The 18,925-nt window shown below is 42.4% G+C and overlaps 1 protein-coding gene across 4 annotated transcripts in view; it reads right to left on the reverse strand.

The window, feature by feature from the left end:
- dennd4c (DENN/MADD domain containing 4C) overlaps positions 1-18,925 on the reverse strand; it is a 201,866-nt gene that overhangs the window by 92,692 nt on the left and 90,249 nt on the right. For all 4 annotated transcript variants that reach the window (XM_068030282.1, XM_068030281.1, XM_068030278.1 and 1 more), the window contains exons 4-6: positions 10,866-10,935; positions 5,606-5,775; positions 729-970 (exon numbers count right to left, since the gene is read on the reverse strand). In XM_068030282.1, coding sequence (XP_067886383.1) covers positions 729-970; positions 5,606-5,775; positions 10,866-10,935 — 482 coding nt within the window. The remainder of the gene's footprint in view (positions 1-728; positions 971-5,605; positions 5,776-10,865; positions 10,936-18,925) is intronic.

An 18,925-nucleotide genomic window follows, 5' to 3' on the forward strand; every position in this document is an offset into this window, starting at 1 on the left:
CGTTCCAATTCAAACCTATTGCCCATAACTTATCAAGATATATAATTCTAACTCCTGGAAAAGACCAGATTTCAAAATACACTGTGGCTGAATATTTGTCAAACAAACTATAATGACCAGAATTTGAAACACAAGCTACCTCTGGAGACTCAGCAGTTAATTACTAATTATGCCTTTTCACATTCCATGGTGCCTCAATTTTTAAAACATTTATGAAGTGCAGTCATTCAAACAACAGACCTTTTTGGCAAAATGCTAGAACATGTCAAAACTAGTTTTTGAACCAGTACAAGTTAAACCAGCTATTTGATTGAAAGATTACAAAATAATTGAAGCACTAAGCTCATTGTGGGTGAACAGAACAGTGCCTGGAGTCAATCAAGTAGAATCTTTCCTCTATAATGAAATTATCCAGCAGCTTGAAATCCAAAAAGATGTGGAAGGAGGGTGGGCAGGGAGGGCAAAGTTACCCAACCTAATCCACTATTCAAAGTGACTGCTGGAAAACATATGCCTGTGTGGACATCTGGTTGAGACAGATTTGGGTACAAATCTTCTTTATGCTGCCATTACCATTTCCCATCTGGGATCAGTTTTGGCTTGTTCAATTCTACATTAATACCAATAGTGGAAATATGACCACATCAGCTGTTAGGTTATTTTTACTTTGTACTTATTGATACACCTCAGACTTAGTAAAGCAGATCCATATTAGAAAGTATACATACTTTTCAATGGGCAAAGGATGAGGTCCAGAGACAGAAAGCTTGTACAAAAACATCAAGAATTTGCGGAATGCCTCAAAAAAGGGCCAGTGCGAGAGAAGACAGATGCATTTATTGGTGTGCACAGTCTTGGATGTGATTAGTTTCTTGCCCACAGCAGTGATGAGGCCCAGTTGCATGAGCTGTTTCTCAGTGAGCAGTTCCATTGGGTAAGACTCATAGAACTGGATAGCTGCACCATATACCTGTTTTGTTAGATCATAGTACAAAAGTATGTACAATTAGTTCCTCAAAATACAAAGACAACATTAGATCATACAGATCACTCGAATCAGGAATGCTCTTAAACAGGACTCTTAAGGATTGAACCATTCACCAACATATCCTAGATATCTGTGGTGAATGGGACTGAGAAACTATGAATTGAGGGAAGTAACATGAGAAATTGTAGATTTGCAGATGACAAAACAAGGGGTCCAAATTTAATGGTACAAATATGTAACTAATATTCAAGCTGTGAACTTGTGCTCATAAGAGAATAATTCAGGTTCACCTTGGTTGCTAAAATTACTGGTCACTGTCCTGCCTTTGCTAAAAGATGTATGTACTCGCAAAGATGTGCAAAACACTAAAATTTGTATCTTTATTTCAACAGTAATTCTTTAAATGCCCATCCCATCCTTCCCATGACATCCCCCTCACACCATACCACCCCATTTGTTTCATCTATCATCCCCATCCTATGTCATTCACCTCCCTCCCCCCCACCGCCCATCTGATGCCTTCTTCCAATGCAGTTTCCCTTCTCCCCACCATCCCCTACCCAACTGATCAGACCCCTTGACATTCACAGATATCGATCATCCTCCACATAAGCCAGTCAGAAGGTCTGTATTGGATTGACATAAGCAAAATGCATCAAAAGGTATCTTCTAGGTTCTGCATTCCCGCTAGGACCTTCCTGGAATTCCTTTCGCGGGAGAGGATGTCCAGTCTCTGGTAGTGTGTTTCAAACCACCTCCCTTACCGCAACATGAAGTAACATGTGCTGTGAATAAAGGCGAACCAATGGATGTACTGTAATTAAATTTCTGGAAGGCATTTGATAAAGTGCTACATCAAAGGTTATTGCAGAAAATAAAAGATCAGTGTAGGGGGTAACATTTTAGCATGGATAGAAGATTGGCTCGCTAACAGGAAAGAGAGAGTAGGCATAAATGGGTCATTTTCTGGTTGGCAAGATGTAACGAGTGGTGTGCCACAGGGATCAGTGCTGGAGCCTCAACTTTTTACAATTTAGATAAATGACTTGGATGAAGGGACCGAAGGTATGGTTGCTAAATTTGCTGATGCCACAAAGATAGGTAGGAAATTAAGTTATGAAGAGGACATAAGGAGGCTACAAGTGGATATAGATAAGTTAAGTGAGTGGGCAGATCTGGCAAATGGAGTATAATGTGGGAAAACATCAAATTGTCAATTTTGGCATGACGAATAAAACAGCATATTTTCTAAATGGTGAGAGATTGCAAAGCTCCGAGATGCAGAGGGATCTGGGTATCCTAGTGCATGAATTGCAAAAGGTTAGTATGCAGGTACAAGTAATTCGGAAAGCTAAAAGAATGTTATTGTCTATTGCGAAGGGAATTGAATACAAAAGTAGGGAGGTTATGCTTCATCTTTATAGGGCATTGGTGAGACCACATCTGGAGTACGGTGTACAGTATTGGTCTCCTTATTTAAAGATGTTAAGTTTTAACTAAGAAAATGGAAACGCTAAGAATCTATATTTTTAAAACTGCAAAATATTTAATCGACAATGAATCATCTGGCGATTACTGAACTTTGGGTGTTTTTTTTTTTAAAGAGTAACAAAAGGTTGACCAGTAAACAAGTACTGGAAAACATGTGATTGCAAGTAAACACAGCAGGTTTTCTAACCTGAAGGGGACAGATGTTTACAAGGAAATGACAGACCATGATATACTGTTGCTGAACTATCTTTGGTTTCATTTTGAACTGTTAAAAGGCATCTGGTTTTTGGACAAAAAGAGGCTATTGGAGATCCGGATATTGACCTCCCAGGAGATAAGAAAAAACAGACAACTGTTACTTCTCTTGGAAGAATCCCTGCTCTTGAAAAGCAAAAGCCTGTATTAAACTTGTATTGCTGCCTCCTATATTTTGAAGATATCCTGAATGTTTGCAGAAACCTTGCATCTTTAAAAAGGACTTTACAGCAAATGTGGGAGAACTGAAACCTTTGATGTTGCACACCTGCTGGAAGACCCATGTGAAGTTTTCTGTCGTTGAATTTCTTTGAACACCTACCCAAACGGACTGTTTATCAACCTTGCCTGGAAAGATTTGTAGTGGCAACCACCTATTCAATTTTATGACACCTCGACAGAGCAAAGGACTTCCATCTCTTTTCAGTGTAACAGCTGTAAACAAAAATCCTTTTTTCCCTGTTAACCGGTTGTGCATGTGAGTGTGTATGAGGGCTAGGATAAAAAAGGGGCTTTAATATTTCAATTCGCGTATATATTTACTTAATCATTGGTTAAGACATTGTTAATAATAAACCAGTAATTTTCATGTTGATTAAAGAAGCCTGGTTTGTGTGCTTTATTCTGGGGACAAAGAGTATCTAACTGACTGTTGCGGTAAGTGGGAACATTTATTGATGCGTTGCGAGCTGTGGAGAAGTGGGACTGAATTAACAGTGCACGCCTCCCGCCTCAGTTGTAACAAAGGATGTAAATACATTGGAAGCAGTTCACAGAAGGTTTACTTGTCTAATACCTGGAATGGGTAGGCTGTTGTACGAAGAAAGATTGGGCATGCTATGCGTGTACCTGCTGGAGTTTAGAAGAGAAAGAGGCGACTTGATTGAAACATGCAAGATCCTGAGGGGTCGTGACAGGATGGATGTGGAAAGGACGTTTACTCTTGTGGAAGAATCTAGAACTCGGGGTCACTGTTTAAAAATAAGGGGTCGCCCATTTAAGACAGGGATGAAGAGAAATTTTTTCTCGGAGGGTCGTCAGTCTTTGGAACTCTCTTCCTCAAAAGGCAGTGGAAGCAGAGTCTTTGAATATTTTTAAGGCAGAAGTAGATAGATTCTTGGTAAGCCAGGGGGTGAAAGTTTATTGGGGGTAAGCAGGAATGTGGAATTGAGGTTACAATCTGATCAGCCATGATCTTATCAAATGGCGGAGCAAGCTCGAGAGGCTGAGTGGCCTGTTCGTATATTCTGAACACGTTTTCAGGGCTGGACCCAAGATTTAATCTACAGAATTGTCATATTCTGCTGTTTTCTTCCACCACCAAACACCCAAAATCCACTGCCGCCACCAACAGTTGGCAGCCTGCGTGCCTCAAGCGCACCAGTCCTCTGCACGGTCACCGCTACCAACTGTCCCTCCCATGTTGTTTCACCTCCCTCCCCGCAATAAACTCTCAAACCCTCCAGTCAGGGTAACTTAATTTTTGGGCTCCCTTTACTTCCCATTCTTCACCACCCACATCGCCCCATTGTAACAACCCTGCCATTGTCACCAGCAACTGCTGCTAGCCACACATGTCTCATACGCTCCAGTTGACATAACTTTGGAGGAGCAATGCCTCAGAACAGCAAACATTAACTAAAGCTCACAGAAAAGCAAGGCTCTCTTTTTGAGGGGAGTTGTCAAACAGCAAGTGGAAGGACAGAAAGCTTTAAGCCCTGCTTCTCTGAGTTTCTGATCTTGACCTACATTCATCAGAAGCTGAAATGTCTCCCATCTGCAGGGGGGTGATGAGAAAGGAAGAAAGGCATCAGGGAGAGTGGGGGGGGGGAAAAAAATCAGATGCGAGAGTCACATCAAGTGGGCTCTGGCCTTTCCTGGTTACAGGGGCTTTGGTAGAAGCTGGGAGGCAGTTTTGAGGCCCCCTCTGCTGCAGAGTGTTAATCAGCCAGAAAATAAAGAGACAATAAAATTACTTGAACCCAATAAAGATATAACAGGTTGTTTCACGATGCCTGAATTTAGCTGCTCTCTAGGATCCCCAAATTAATACAAGTGCCTTGTACTCCAGCCCTCCACACGCCTCTGCAGCACCCACCAACTAATCAGAGATGTGCAGACAGACACAAACTGCCTATTATAAAAGATTTTAAGACAGCTGCATTTCTGGATTCTTCTGAAGGGGGATATTAGGACATCATATTCCAAAGATATGCACTGTATTTCAGCCTTAATTATAAACCTTAATGTCCCTTAATGTGGACACGATCACTGTTGTGTCAACTGCCAATTCACATCTTGTTACAAACCTCAGAATACATACTTACTCAGTTTCCTGTTGTATACTGCAGTTCTACGGTGCACATCATCTGCAAGCATGCCTGAGATTCAGAGCATAGCAAATACATGCAGCTAAGTACCTAAAATCTTAAGTTAGAATGTAAAACAAGTCTCATTTATATAGCGCCTTCCACAACCTCACCATGTCCAAAACCCTTCACAATTAAGTACTTTACTAAGTGAAATCACTGTTCAAGTTAAAGAAACAGCAGCCAATTTGCAAACAGTTCGATCTCACTAACAGTAACGAAATAAATGCCAAATAAGTATTTTAATGGTGTTGGTTGAATGATAAATGATTGTCAGGACACAGAGGGAAGTCCAGTGTTCTCCTTCAAATAATATGCAATCTCTCTCATTCACCCAAGAGGGCAAAAGGGACCTCAGTTTAACATCTCAATGGAAAGACACCACCTCACATAAGCCAATCACCAATTTCAAAAACCTAACCATTACAGTGGCTTTTTGCAAAACTGATTATTTGTCTCACATACGAGAGATATTCAAGTTTTTTTCCCCCTCTAAGCTTACCTTCTCTGCTGATGACGCAGTCAACACAAAAGTAGAGAAAACTGGCAGTGGATATTTGGTTTGGGGAGCCCAACATTCAATCGTAGCTCCCATGGGAAGGCAGAAGAGCGGAACTGATTCAGACAGTGGAAATAATTCATAATCATCTTCAGGATATCTGCATATTAATCCTGAAAAAGAGGCACAGTAGGCAAAGCATTTTTTTTTTGTTAAAATGCAACTTCAAGTAAAAAGCATCTCAATTTTAAAATGTCATTTATTTTTCCAATCAGCAAGACTTAAGTATTGCAAATATTGTAGATTACTTATTCCAACATAGCCAAACAAAACTTCAGTAACTGCTCCAGAAGTGCCACAATATTCAATAGTAGCAAGGTATTATATTTTTGGGAGAATGACAGGCCCCCCTTTTTTATTTTTAGTTATGTTTTCTTTTTCCTTAGTTTATTTTATTTTAGTTTGTTTCTACTGTGCCTACCCACTTTTTTTTTCATGTTCGTGCTTAGGGCCAGGCTGTTCATTTTTCTGTCAATTAACACCCTCTCTGCATTAATGCTTTGTCTTTCACCACACAATTAACATACCGTTTGCCTTTGCTCTATGACCTCCTGGTTAGTTATTCTCTGCGACCTTGTCCAATCAACACCTTCTCTTTGGTTATTTCTTGCCCCATCCCCGCTTTACCTGCTTAAAATCAATTACATTTCTAATACTTGTCAGTTCTGAAGAAGGGTCACTGACCTGAAACGTTAACTCTGCTTCTCTCTCCACAGATGCTGCCAGACCTGCTGAGTATTTCCAGCATTTCTGGTTTTTATTTCAGATTTCCAGCATCTGCAGTATTTTGCTTTTATTATGTTTTCACAGTTAAGAGGAAGAAACGATTTGCATCAACTGCTCTTGAAACCAGTTTTTCATCCTTAAATGATTTAGTTACAGAAATATTATCTACAAAACTATTCTGGCAGAGTCAGCATACCTGATTAGTTCCAGACACAATGTTAATTGTGTAAAAAGCTACCATGTTCAATTGTCCAAGCACATGGCACAAATACATTTGTGGAAAAGATGAACTCCCAAGATGTATGGCAAGCAACCTAATACTTCCCACATTTAACAACCTAATCTCAAGTGCCTGAATTGTAATACCCAACACATAACATTCTGAAATATATTTAAAAGTATTAACAGAGTATTACCTGGACCTTTCTGCAATAACACATAGGCTTAAAAATAGTTGAGTGATGGCAACATTTTAGCAAAATGGGAGTAGAGTTTTATTGGGGAAGAATGAAGAAGAAATTGAAGAGCATCAGAAGTTCATTTCAGTCAGTGCTGGCTAGATTTTGCTTAATTTAGGAGGGATGGAAGATTCATTTGGTGAGTTCTTTAAAGTTGGTTTATATTGGCAATAGTTGCTGTAGCCAACTTTATATTAAGTAAAGGAACTTTAATTGTGTAAGGGATATTTTAAGACAGACATTTGTAAATAAGTTGCGATCAGGGTCTCAACAACAATACTAATAAGTTGCACCTATATAAATCATTAATATAATGTCCTGAGGTTCTTCAAAAAGGGGAGAATGAACAGTGAATAGATGAAGAGATGGGTTTTGATGGTGAGAGGTGTAGCAAGGCAGAGGGGTTTCAGGGGAGAATATCAGGGTGCAGGGCTTATAATGGCAGAAGACTGCACCTCAATTGTACAAGGGTGTAAAGATGGAACTAGCAGAATGGTTCGTGCATAGTGTTTTATGTTTGTTGTTATCGGAGCTGAAGATCTAAGGGCTATTCTTACTAATTGAAGACTTGAAGGAGAAGGAAGTTGGAATGTAGAGTTCATGTGCTGTAGGGCATTGGTCGTGAACATGAAAGCTCATGGATAATGCACACTGGTATTGGAGTCAGTATGAGAGACACTTGAGCATGAGGTCATTTGGTACTTAGTGTGTGTGGGCTTCTTTATCTGCTGCTAACAAGAGGCAGGAATTGGGTTTTTTTAAGAAGAGGTGGCGCAGTGGTTAGCACCGCAGCCTCACAGCTCCAGCGACCCGGGTTCAATTCTGGGTACTGCCTGTGTGGAGTTTGCAAGTTCTCCCTGTGTCTGCGTGGGTTTCTTCCGGGTGCTCTGGTCTCCTCCCACATGCCAAAGACTTGCAGGTTGATAGGTAAGTTGGCCATTATAAATTGCCCCTAGTATAGGTAGGTGGTAGGGAAATATAGGGACAGGTGGGGATGTGGTAGGAATATGGAATTAGTGTAGGATTAGTATAAAATGGGTGGTTGATGGTCGGCACAGACTCGGTGGGCCAAAGGGCCTGTTTCAGTGCTGTATCTCTAAATTAAACTGAAAACTAAACTAAAATGTTTGGCAACTATGCCAGTTTAACCTATCACACAACTGAAGCCTTAATTTGTCTTTTGTAACATTAGGACCATTTTCAGTCAACACAGTTCATGAAGCCCTTGCGCAAGCCATTTTGCAGAAATTTTTTTTTCTGCTCAATTGCACTTTTTTTTCTAGCACAAAGCACCCCAAAAACACACAAACAGCAGAATTTTAAGCGCAAATTGCATTGCTACCATTTTATGTTAGTTTAAAAACTGTGCTAGATGCTGCTGCTGCCCATAAAACTAGCTAAACACCCAGGATGAATTAATCACCACTGGGAGTTTCCACTAATTGCTCTCACTTTTACAGCCTCCTTGAAGGCTCACAAGTTAAACTGGCTCTTCTAGGCTCAAAAGCACTAATGGGCACATTTTAAAGGCTTTTCAATGTAATTCTCTTTATTTGAAGAAACTGACTACTGTACCCCAATATAATGAAAATAGTTCTGTAAATTTTTCTAAAAGATATTTTAGCAATTAAATGTCTGATTACTCACAGGTGGTGGAGTGACATGGTTAAAAATGATTATTTTTGTGATGAACCCATTTTCAGCTCCGGTAATTAAACTGCACCAAATCAGCACTCAAATAGAATCCATATTCACAACAATTAAAAAAAAATATTTCGGCACACTGCCCAATTGCACTGCTCCTTGGCAGATTGCGTGCTCTGTGTGCTCAGTGAAACGCAAATAAACTTGAGCAGAAAAATCACAAAAATAGGTTCTCAAAAAACGTTGGCAATTTTGAGCATAATTTTCACCTGAATCACCAACTGCAGCCAAATCAGAATCTCCACCCTGTAACTCCAAACAGTACTTCTAAAATTCTTGTAATAAGATACAGGAAAATCCCCACTTGGTACAAGTCTCAGAAAAATGTTTAACAGCATTCATGACATTGAAACCAATGATCATTTTGTAGTAGCATCAGCAAGGATCACAGTGGATGGTGTGAAGATAAATGAGAAAAGAGTTAACAGATCTGCCAAATCAAATACACAGAAGCCGATTTCCATTTCCCAGAGACATTAAAATCTAAACAGTAAATGTAGACAGGTTTCAGCTCAGAGGGGCCTTCTAACAATGAACTACCTCCTAGATGACCACATTTCCAACACTTCAGCAATAATACTAGATATTGAAATAATGTCACTGATTTTGATTATTGTAAAGTACCAAATTATTCAAGCTTTATTCTCTACCAATGTTCAACAAATTGTCAGAGCTCGATTCATATTTTTCCTCCAATTTAGTTTAGTTTAGTTATACAGCACTGAAACAGGCCCTTCGGCCCACCGAGTCTGTGCCGACCATCAACCACCCATTCATACTAATCCTACACTAATCCCATATTCCTACCACATCCCCACCTGTCCCTATATTTCCCTACCACCTACCTATACTAGGGGCAATTTATAATGGCCAATTTACCTACCAACCAGCAAGTTTTTTGGCTGTGGGAGGAAACCAGAGCACCCGGAGAAAACCCACGCAGACACAAGGAGAACTTGCAAACTCCACACAGGTAGTACCCAGAATTGAACCCGGGTCGCTGGAGCTGTGAGGCTGCGGTGCTAACCACTGCGCCGCCACTTGGCACAGCTTTTTACTTAGAAAGTGAGCACTCCACAAAAACATTTTTTCTGGCATCAAGCAAATTTTTTTTTGAAAAAACCTGTCCTGTACGCAGAGGAAAGCTAATCTTTTTCAGTCTGCAGCTCATTTCAGGTCATTTAAAGCAGTTTAGAACAAGTGATCATGACTGTTGTACATTTAGGCATTCTAACAAAAATACACATTGTAACCTCACTGAAAAATGCACTGTGTATTTTTGTTAGAATGCCTAAATGTACAACAGTCATGATCACTTGTTCTAAACTGCTTTAAATGACCTGAAATGAGCTGCAGACTGAAAAAGATTAGCTTTCCTCTGCGTACAGGACAGGTTTTTTCAAGGAAAAATTTGCTTGATGCCAGAAAAAATGTTCTTGTGGAGTGCTCACTTTCTAAGTAAAAAGCTGTGCCAAATGTCTCTTTAAATTGGAGGGAAAATATGAATCAAGCTCTGACAATTTGTTGAATATTGGTAGAGAATAAAGGTTGAATAATTTGCCACTTTTTAAAACATTTTTTTTAAAAATTTCAATACTTACCAGCAGAGCACTTACCACGTGTGCCCGAAAGCCGGACCCGGAAGAGGGGCCTGACCCGACCCCGACGGGACCAGACGACATGTGTCGGGTCCGGGGCGGGTCAGGCCCCTCTTCCGGGTCTGGCTTTCGGACACAGACGGTAAGTGCTCTGCCGGTAAGTATTGAAATTAAAAAAATTAACTTGAGCTGGGATTCTGGGACAAAACTGAGACTGCACAGTGAGCATGTGACGTCATTATGACATCACACGTGCGCTGAAGCTTCCCAGTCGGAAAGTAAGTAAAGGGATGGTCGGGTCAGGTCGAGTTGGGCTCAGGGCAAAATTGGAGGGACTCGGGTCCACTGTGGATCGGTCGGGTTCGGGTCTGGTTCCTTTTCCCAACCGGAGCAGGCCTTTACCATCTGGGATCATGTCATTTGTGGAAAAGCTAAATCTCAAGTTGGGAAATCAAAGAAAATTCTTGTGCTCATTTGATGACGATGTGGACCTCAAGAGTTAATAAAGTTATCTGTTGAGACTTGAGCTCTGCTGCAACTTCTCCCAGCGACTTTAAGTCTAGGCTCTCACCCAATAGGTAGTAAAGCAGTGGCTCGAATGAAGATGGCGATTAAATTTTTTATTTTGAAGTTCACTTCCTCACAATTTGCATACATGAAACGTATGCTAATTACTTTTGCTAAAAGCTTTTAAAGTGTATTAGTTGGGTTACATACCAGCTTTATATGCAATTGAATTAGATGCAGGAACAGACTTCTTGTAACAAAGATACACACTGGAACCCCACTGTAAATAGAAACAAATAATTACAAACTAGATAAAGCTCCACATTAAAAAAAGGTTAAAATACTTGCAGTTAAGTAACCCAAAGGCAAAAGCAAAAAATGTGTTTCACAGGGCTGAAGATCCTGAATATACTCAATATTCTCTTCCGGAGCTCAGCTGCTGCCACTAGCAAGTGGTGAACCAAATAAAATGCTTCAGTTAATTAAAAAAATGCATTTAAAATGAGAGATTTGACACCAGCTGTTTCAATAACCCTCGTGACAAATTACATGTGTCCATATAAGCTTCAACATGGACAAGGTTTGCCACTGCCTCTCCATGAGCATTCCAGGTTGAGCACTTCAGTCAGTTTCAAACTACTGGGGCAAAAGACTTTAACTAAATTCCTCAACATGAACAAAACCCTATTATAATTACTCTAGGTTATAATGATGTGTTAAGCTTAAAACTATAAACTGAACTGTAAAGGTGTTTTATACTGTGTGAGGGCCACTGGATTCCGCAAGCTGTCAGACATAGAAGCAGAAAATGTTACGAATACACAGGTCTGTTAGCATCTGTAAGGAAAAAGGCAGATGTTGGGTGGAAGCCATTTGTTAAAACTGACAAATGGCAATTAACCAAGTATGGAAGAGGGGAAATGGGGGTATGAAGAAACCGATATTCCAGAGGAAACTCAAGGGGTTGAATGATTATCCCTGCACCTCCAATTTCTTGCTTTTCTCCTCATCTTGACTATTTGCAGGCTTTTATTTTATCTCTCTGAAATCATGTTTTTAATAGTTTCTTGCTTTCCTACAGGCAATTTGCAAGTCAGTCAACACACCAACTCACTTTTGGTTTCTGGACTAACTATTGTCGAAGCCCATTTCCACATCAACTCCCCACATTCCTCCCACTACATTCAGCTGCACAAAAGAGCTTGTTTACTCTTCAGTTCAGAGGAGTCTACACCGAAAATAAGTCTTTTTGTCTTACAGGTGCTGCCTGACCCACATATTTACAACATTTTTCATTTATGCATAAATTGCCAGGACGCACCAAGCCTAGTAGCATGCAAGCCCTGCTAAAAATAGGTTTTGTCTGCAGCCAATCAAAGATCCTCTCAGCAGTTTCAACTCTGGTTTACTGCCAGCACTGAAGAATAAAACACTTGGATATATCCAAGTGTTTTAATGAATTAAATAACTTTGGAACTGCTGCCACTCTTGCAATGTAGAAAATGTGGAAACTTACACACAGTTGCACAAACAAGCAGACCAATCACAAAATGAACTGCTTTACTTAGTGTAAAAATTCCAAAGGGACTGATCCCTCCACAACACCCTAGTCCATTCCTCAGTCACCTCCACACCTCCCCAGGCAAGCGCAGGAGATGCAAAACCTGCCCTTTTACCTCAACCTTCTCACCATCCAGGCCCAAACACTCCTTCCCGAGTGAAACAGCAATTTACTTGTACTTCTTTCAATTTATGATGACTTAGTTCTGCTCACAATGTGGTGTCTTGTACAATGGGGAGACTAAATAGAGTGTTTAACAGATTAAACATCTCCGTTCAGTCCAAAAGTGCGACCACGAGCTTCCTGTCGCTTGTCATTTCAATTCTCCACCTTTCTTCCACTCTGACTTTTGTCCATAACCTGCTTCAGTGTTCCAATGAAGCTCGACGCCAGACGAACAGCACCTCATCTTTCAACTGGGCACTCAACATTTAATTAAATAATTTTAGATCACAACTTCTGCCCCCATTTTTTTTCTTTGTGCTTTCTGTTGCTGGTTCGTTTCTCTTTCTCCCCCCACCCCGGTTCTTTCTTAATCCCTTTACGGTATTTGGATAGCTATCTTGCCATTTACATCTCATCCAGATACACATTTTGTTTCTTTACTTGTCCCATTACCTTGGCTTTGAACTACAAAACCTTTTATCCTTTCATCTCTCCACCCTTTCACAGACCTTCCCTTGAGTTGTTCTTTCCCCTCCCCACTTCACTTGCTCAAAACCCATTATATTTCTAATTTCTCCCCGTTCTGATGAAAGGTCACAGACCTGAAACATTAACCGTTACAATCTCCACAATTGCTGCTTGATCTGTTGAGTATTTCCAGCATTTCCTATTTTTGTTTCAGATTTCCAGCATCCATAGTATTTTGCTTTTGCTTTACTTACAATTATTGTCTAGGAAACCAGAAGAACTCACCTGTTGCTCTTCAAATAGTATTGTAGGATCTTTTATGTCCAAGGAGGGAGGACAGGGCCTCAATTTAATGGGTCAGACTTTCCAGTAAGGTTATCAGGACTCACTGTTAAGGAGTAAAACGGACAGGAACTTATGGTGTCCACAAATTTGCAGTTAAATGGGTAAATCAGGACGTTGCTGTCCGAGATGCCGTGCCTCCACAAGTTTTGTTACACTGATAACTTGCCAAAAGCCTTGTCATTACAACACGTGAAGGTGTAAAGTTGCAGTACTTACCCACAAGCTAACGACTAAACACGCTAGAAAAAGTTAGGGCTTGTCCATTCAAGTGTAATGGAAAATTTAATGGTGCGTTGTCTGAACTGTTACCAAACAACCGCACAGGCACTGAAACTTTGCTTTTACAAGTGCCGCATCCAATGTTCCGTTGAAGGTCAAGGCCTGCTCAGGTCAAGAAAATGAACCCGACCGAAGCACAGCAGACCCGAGCCCCTCCGATTTTGCCCCGTGCCCAAGCCGACCCGACCATCCCTTTACTCACCTTCGGACTTGGAACCTCCAGGAAGCTGCAGCGCATGAGTGATGATGTCATAGTGACATCACTCGCTCAGTGCGCAGACCAGTTTCGTTCCAGACTCCCAGCTCATGTAAGTTTTTTTAATTTCAATACTTACCAGCAGAGGACTTACCTTGTGTGTCCGGCCTGACCTGGACTCGGCCCGGCCCGAGCCCGAATGCCGGATCCGGAAGAGGGGCCCAACCCGAGCCCGACACGTCAGGTCCAGGTCGGGTAGCAGGCCTTTACTTGAAGGTGCATGAGTGCCTGGCTGTGCAATAATCTCAAACATCCTGCACAATGACAAATAGGCGCTTACAGTAGCGATCGGGAGGGGCTCAACATTAGATCCCAACAGCAATAACGTGATGGCAGAAAAAGATGCAAAGAGGCACTGCGACTGGAGGAACAGCCAGCTACAGAGAAAAGGGAAACTGCGATTGGAGGGGGTGTGCAGGCAAGGGCGAAAAGGGCCAGTGAACATCTGCCCGTACCATTGACTGAGCCACGTACACCAGCCTAGAAACCGCAGGTTAAGCGGAGCCATCTAGGTCAATGGATAATGGATGAGACCAGATTATGAGATTTTAATTTCCTCCGTTTGGCACCATGAATGGATGAGAATGTGATTTAGGATTAAGCCCAATCTTTGGAGCATCCTTCCTGCTCTTTTTGCATTTCATCTACTCTACTGAAAGTGCGAGCTGTGGTACTGCGAAAAAGAAGCTAACACTTAAGTGTGGGATGTGAGAGGGCGAGGTACTGCAATAATCAACCATTGTAAACTTCATATAGATTGGACAAATCAAATTAGCAAAGGTAGCCTCGAGAACGGATTGCTGGAGTATATATGAGACAGTTTGTTAGAACAGTACATTGTGAAACCAACCAGAGAACAGGGTCTATTAGAATAAAAGCAAAATACTGTGGACGCTGGAAAACCTGAAGAAAACTATAAAGTGCTGCAAATACTCAGCAGGTCTGGCAGCATCTGTGGAGAGAGAAGCAGATTTAACTTTTCAGGTCTGAGACCTTTCATCAGAACTGGCAAAGGTTAGAAATGTAATAGGTTTTAAGCAAATTAAGCAGGGGTGGGGGAACAGAGAACTAAATGGAAGGACAGAGGGCCAGATAGATTACTGACAAGGAGGTCATGGGGCGAAGGCAAAGAGAAGGTGCAGAGAGAGTGTTAATGACAGAACAATGAACAGCTCTGTCCTAAAGCACAAACATGAAAAACCCAGTTTAAGGCAGCCTCACGGTAAAACAAAAAAAAGGGCCAGTCATGCTCTGAAATTATTGAACTCAATGTTCAGTCTGGAAGGCTGTAGAGTGCCTAATCGGAAAATGAGGTCCTGTTCCTTGAACATGCGTTGATGTGCACTGGAACAATGCAGCAAGGCAAAGACAAACATGGGCATGAGAGCAGAGGGGTGTGATGAAATGGCATGCAACCGGAAGCTCGGGGTCATGATTTCAGACTGAATGGAGGTGTTACGCAAAGGTGTCACCCAATCTGCGTTTGGTCTCCCCAGTGTAGAGCAGACTGCATTGTGAGCAGTGAATACAGTATACTAAATTGCAAGTACAAGTAAACCGCTGCTTCACATGGAAGGAGTATTTGGGGCCTTGGATGGTGAGGAGAAAGGAAGTAAAAGGGCAAATATTACACCTCCTGCGATTGCATGGAAAGGTGCCATGGGAAGGGGACGAGGTGTCGGGGAGAGGACCAAACTGTTGTTGAGGGAACAATCCCTTTGCAATGCTGAAAGGGGAGGGAAGGGGAAGATGCGTTTGGTGGTGGCATCACGCTGGAGGTGGTGGAAATGGCGGCGTATAATCCTTTGGATGTGTAGGCTGGTGGGGTGGAAAGTGAGGACAAGGGGAACCCTGTCCTGGTTCAGGGAGGGGAAGGGGTGAGGGCAGAAGTGCAGGAATGGGTCAGACTCAGTTGAGGGCCCTGTCAACTACAGTGGGAATTCTCCTTTGAGGAAAAAGGAAGGCATATCAGAAGCGCTGTTGTGGAAGGTTGCATCAACAGAACAGATGCATCTGAAAATGAGAAACTGGGAGAAAGGAATGGACTCCTTACAGGAAGCATGGTGTGAGGATGGTGTATTTGAGGTAGCTGTGGGAGTCGGAGGGCTTATAATGAATATTAGTGGACAGACTACCGCCAGAGATGGAGACAGAGAAGTCGAGGAAGGGAAGGCAAGCAAAAACATGAAATGCTGGAGATACTCAGCAGGTCTGGCAGCATCTGTGGAGAGAGAAACAGAGTTAACGTTTCAGGTCAGTGACCCTTCTTCAGAACTAGCAAATATTAGAAATGTCAAAGGTTATAAGTAAAGCGGAGGTGGGGCAAGAGATAACAAATCAGAAGGTGTAAATAGGACCAGGTCACAGAATAGCTGACCAGAAGGTCGTGGAGCAAAGGCAAACAATATGCTAATGGTGTTGAAAGACAAAGCATCAGTACAGATAGGGTGTTAACGGACTGAATATTGAACAGCAGCAAGTACAAACATGAAAAAAGTGGGTAAGCAAACTGAACGAAGATGAAATAAAATAAACAGAAAAAAAAAAATTTTTTTTAAGGAAAAAGAAAAAAAATAACTAAAAATAAAAGTAAAATGGGGGACCCCGTCATGCTCTGAAATTATTGAACTCAATATTCAGTCCGGCAGGCTGCAGTGTGCCTAATCGGAAAATGAGATGCTGTTCCTCGAGCTTGCGTTGATGTTCACTGGAACACTGCAGCAATCCCAGGACAGAGATGTGAGCATAAGAGCAGGGGGGAGTGTTGAGATGGCAAGCAACCAGAAGCTCGAGGTTCTGCTTGCAGACTGAGCGGAGGTCTTCCACAAAGCGGTCACCCAGTCTGCATTTGGTCTCCCCAATGTAGAGGAGACCACATTGTGAGCAGCGAATACAGTATACGACATTGAAAGAATTACAAGTAAATCGCTGCCTCACCTGAAAGGCGTGTTTGGGGCCAGGGATAGTGAGGAGAGAGGAGGTAAATGGGCAGGTATTACACCTCCAGTGATGGCAGAGGAAGGTGCCATGGGAAGGGGACGAGGTGTTGGGGGTAATGGAGGACTGGACCAGGGTGTCACGGAGGGAACGATCCCTTGCGAATGCTGACAGGGGAAGGGAGGGGAAGATGCGTTTGGTAGTGGCATCACGCTGGAGGTGGCGGAAATGGCGGAGGATGGTCCTTTTTAAAAAAAAATTTATGTTTATTTTATTTTATTTCATCTTAGTTTGTTCAGTTTGCTTACCCAATTTTTTTTTCATGTTTGTACTTGCGGCTGTCCAATTTTCAGTCCGTTAACACCCTATCTGTACTAATGCTTTGGCTTTCAACACCATTAACATACTGTCTGCCTTTGCTCCACGACCTTCCGATCAGCTATTCTGTGACCCGGTCCTATTTACACCTTCTCCTTTGTTATCTCTTGCCCCACCCCCACTTCACTTGCTTATAACCTTTTACATTTCTAATATTTGCTAGTTCTGAAGGGTCACTGACCTGAAACGTTAACTCTGCTTCTCTCTCCACAGATGCTGCCAGACCTGTTGAGTATCTCCAGCATTTCTTGTTTTTATTTCAAATTTCCAGCATCCGCAGTATTTTGCTTTTATTTAAGGGAAGGCAAGTGTCGGAGATGGATCATGTACAGGTGACAGGAGGGTGGCAATTGGAAGCAAAGTTGAAGAAATTTTCCAGTTCGGGGCGAGAGCAGGTAACGGCACTAATGCAGTCATCAATGAACCGGAAAAAGAGTTGGGGGAGGGGGTCCAAGTAGGACTGGAACAAGGAATATTCAACATACCCCACAAAAAGACTGTATAACTAGGACCCATAGCAACATCTCTAACTTGAGGCAAGTGAGTGGAGTTGAAGGAGAAGTTGTTCAATGTGAGAACAAGTTCAGGCAGGGGGAGGAGGGTGGTGGTGGATAGGACTGGTTGGACCTCTGTTCAAGCAAGAAGCGGAGAACCCTCAGCCCATCCTGGTGATGGATGGAAGTGTAAAGAGATTGGACGTCCACAGTGAAGAAGCAATGGTTAGGGCCAGGAAACTGGAAATTGTCAAATGACGTTGGGCGTCAGAAGAGTCACAGATGTAGGTGGGAAGAGACTGGACCAAGGGAGAATAGAGTCAAGAAAGGAAGTAAGAAGTTCAGTGGGACAGGAACAGGCTGAAACAATGGGTCCTCCCAGGATAGTCCTGCTTTGGATTTTGCAAAGCAGGCTGTCTGGGGTTGTGGTTAGAAGCTGCAGAGGGAAGATCTCCGTTGTAGATGAGGCCACTGACAGTCCTGTAGACAGTTACTTGAGGTTTAGTGGTGGGGTCATGGTCCAAGGGAGGTCGGAAGAAGTATCAGAGTTGGTGCTCAGCATCTGCAAGGTAGAGGTCAGTACGCCAGACAACAGCACCACCCTTGTCAACTGCCATTTCCACCACCTCCAGCGTGATGCCACCACCAAACGCATCTTCCCCTCCGTCCTCTATCAGCATTCCAAAGGGATCTTTACCTCCGCGGAACCCTAGTCCACTCCTCCCTTATCCTCGATACCTCGTCCCCTTCCCACGGCACCTTTCCATGCAATTGCAGGTGGTATAATACCTGCCCTTTTACCGCCTCTCTCCTCACCATCCAAGGCCCCAAATATTCCTTTCCGCTGAAGCAGCAATTTACTTGAAATTCTTTCAATTTAGTATTCACTGCACACAATGCAGTCTGCTCTACACTGGGGAGACCAAACGCAGATTGGGTGACAGCTTTGCGGAACACCTCCACTTAGTCCGAAAGTGTGATCCCGAGCTTCCGGTTGCGTGCCATTTCATCACACCCCTCTGCTCTCATGCCCCTATTTGTGTCTTTGGCTTGCTGCAGTGTTCCAGTGATCAGTGCAAACTCTTAGAACAGGACCTCATTTTCCGATTAGGCACTTTACAGCCTTCCAGACTGAACATGGAGTTCAATAATTTCAGAGCACGACTGGCCGTTTTAAAAATTATTTCTTCTACTGTTTTTTTTAAACCATGAGCCTGCCTTAAACTGGGTTTTTCAGGTTTGTGCTTCCGGACAGAGCTGTTCGTTATTCTCTCATTAACACTCTCTCTGCACTAATGCTTTGTCTTTCACCACACCATTAGCACCTTCTCTTTGCCTTTGCCCCATGATCTCATCAGTTAACATCCTCGGCCCGGTGTCCTATCTC

The sequence above is a fragment of the Heterodontus francisci genome, chromosome 4 (assembly GCF_036365525.1).
Source record: "Heterodontus francisci isolate sHetFra1 chromosome 4, sHetFra1.hap1, whole genome shotgun sequence".
NCBI classification, from domain to species: domain Eukaryota; kingdom Metazoa; phylum Chordata; class Chondrichthyes; order Heterodontiformes; family Heterodontidae; genus Heterodontus; species Heterodontus francisci.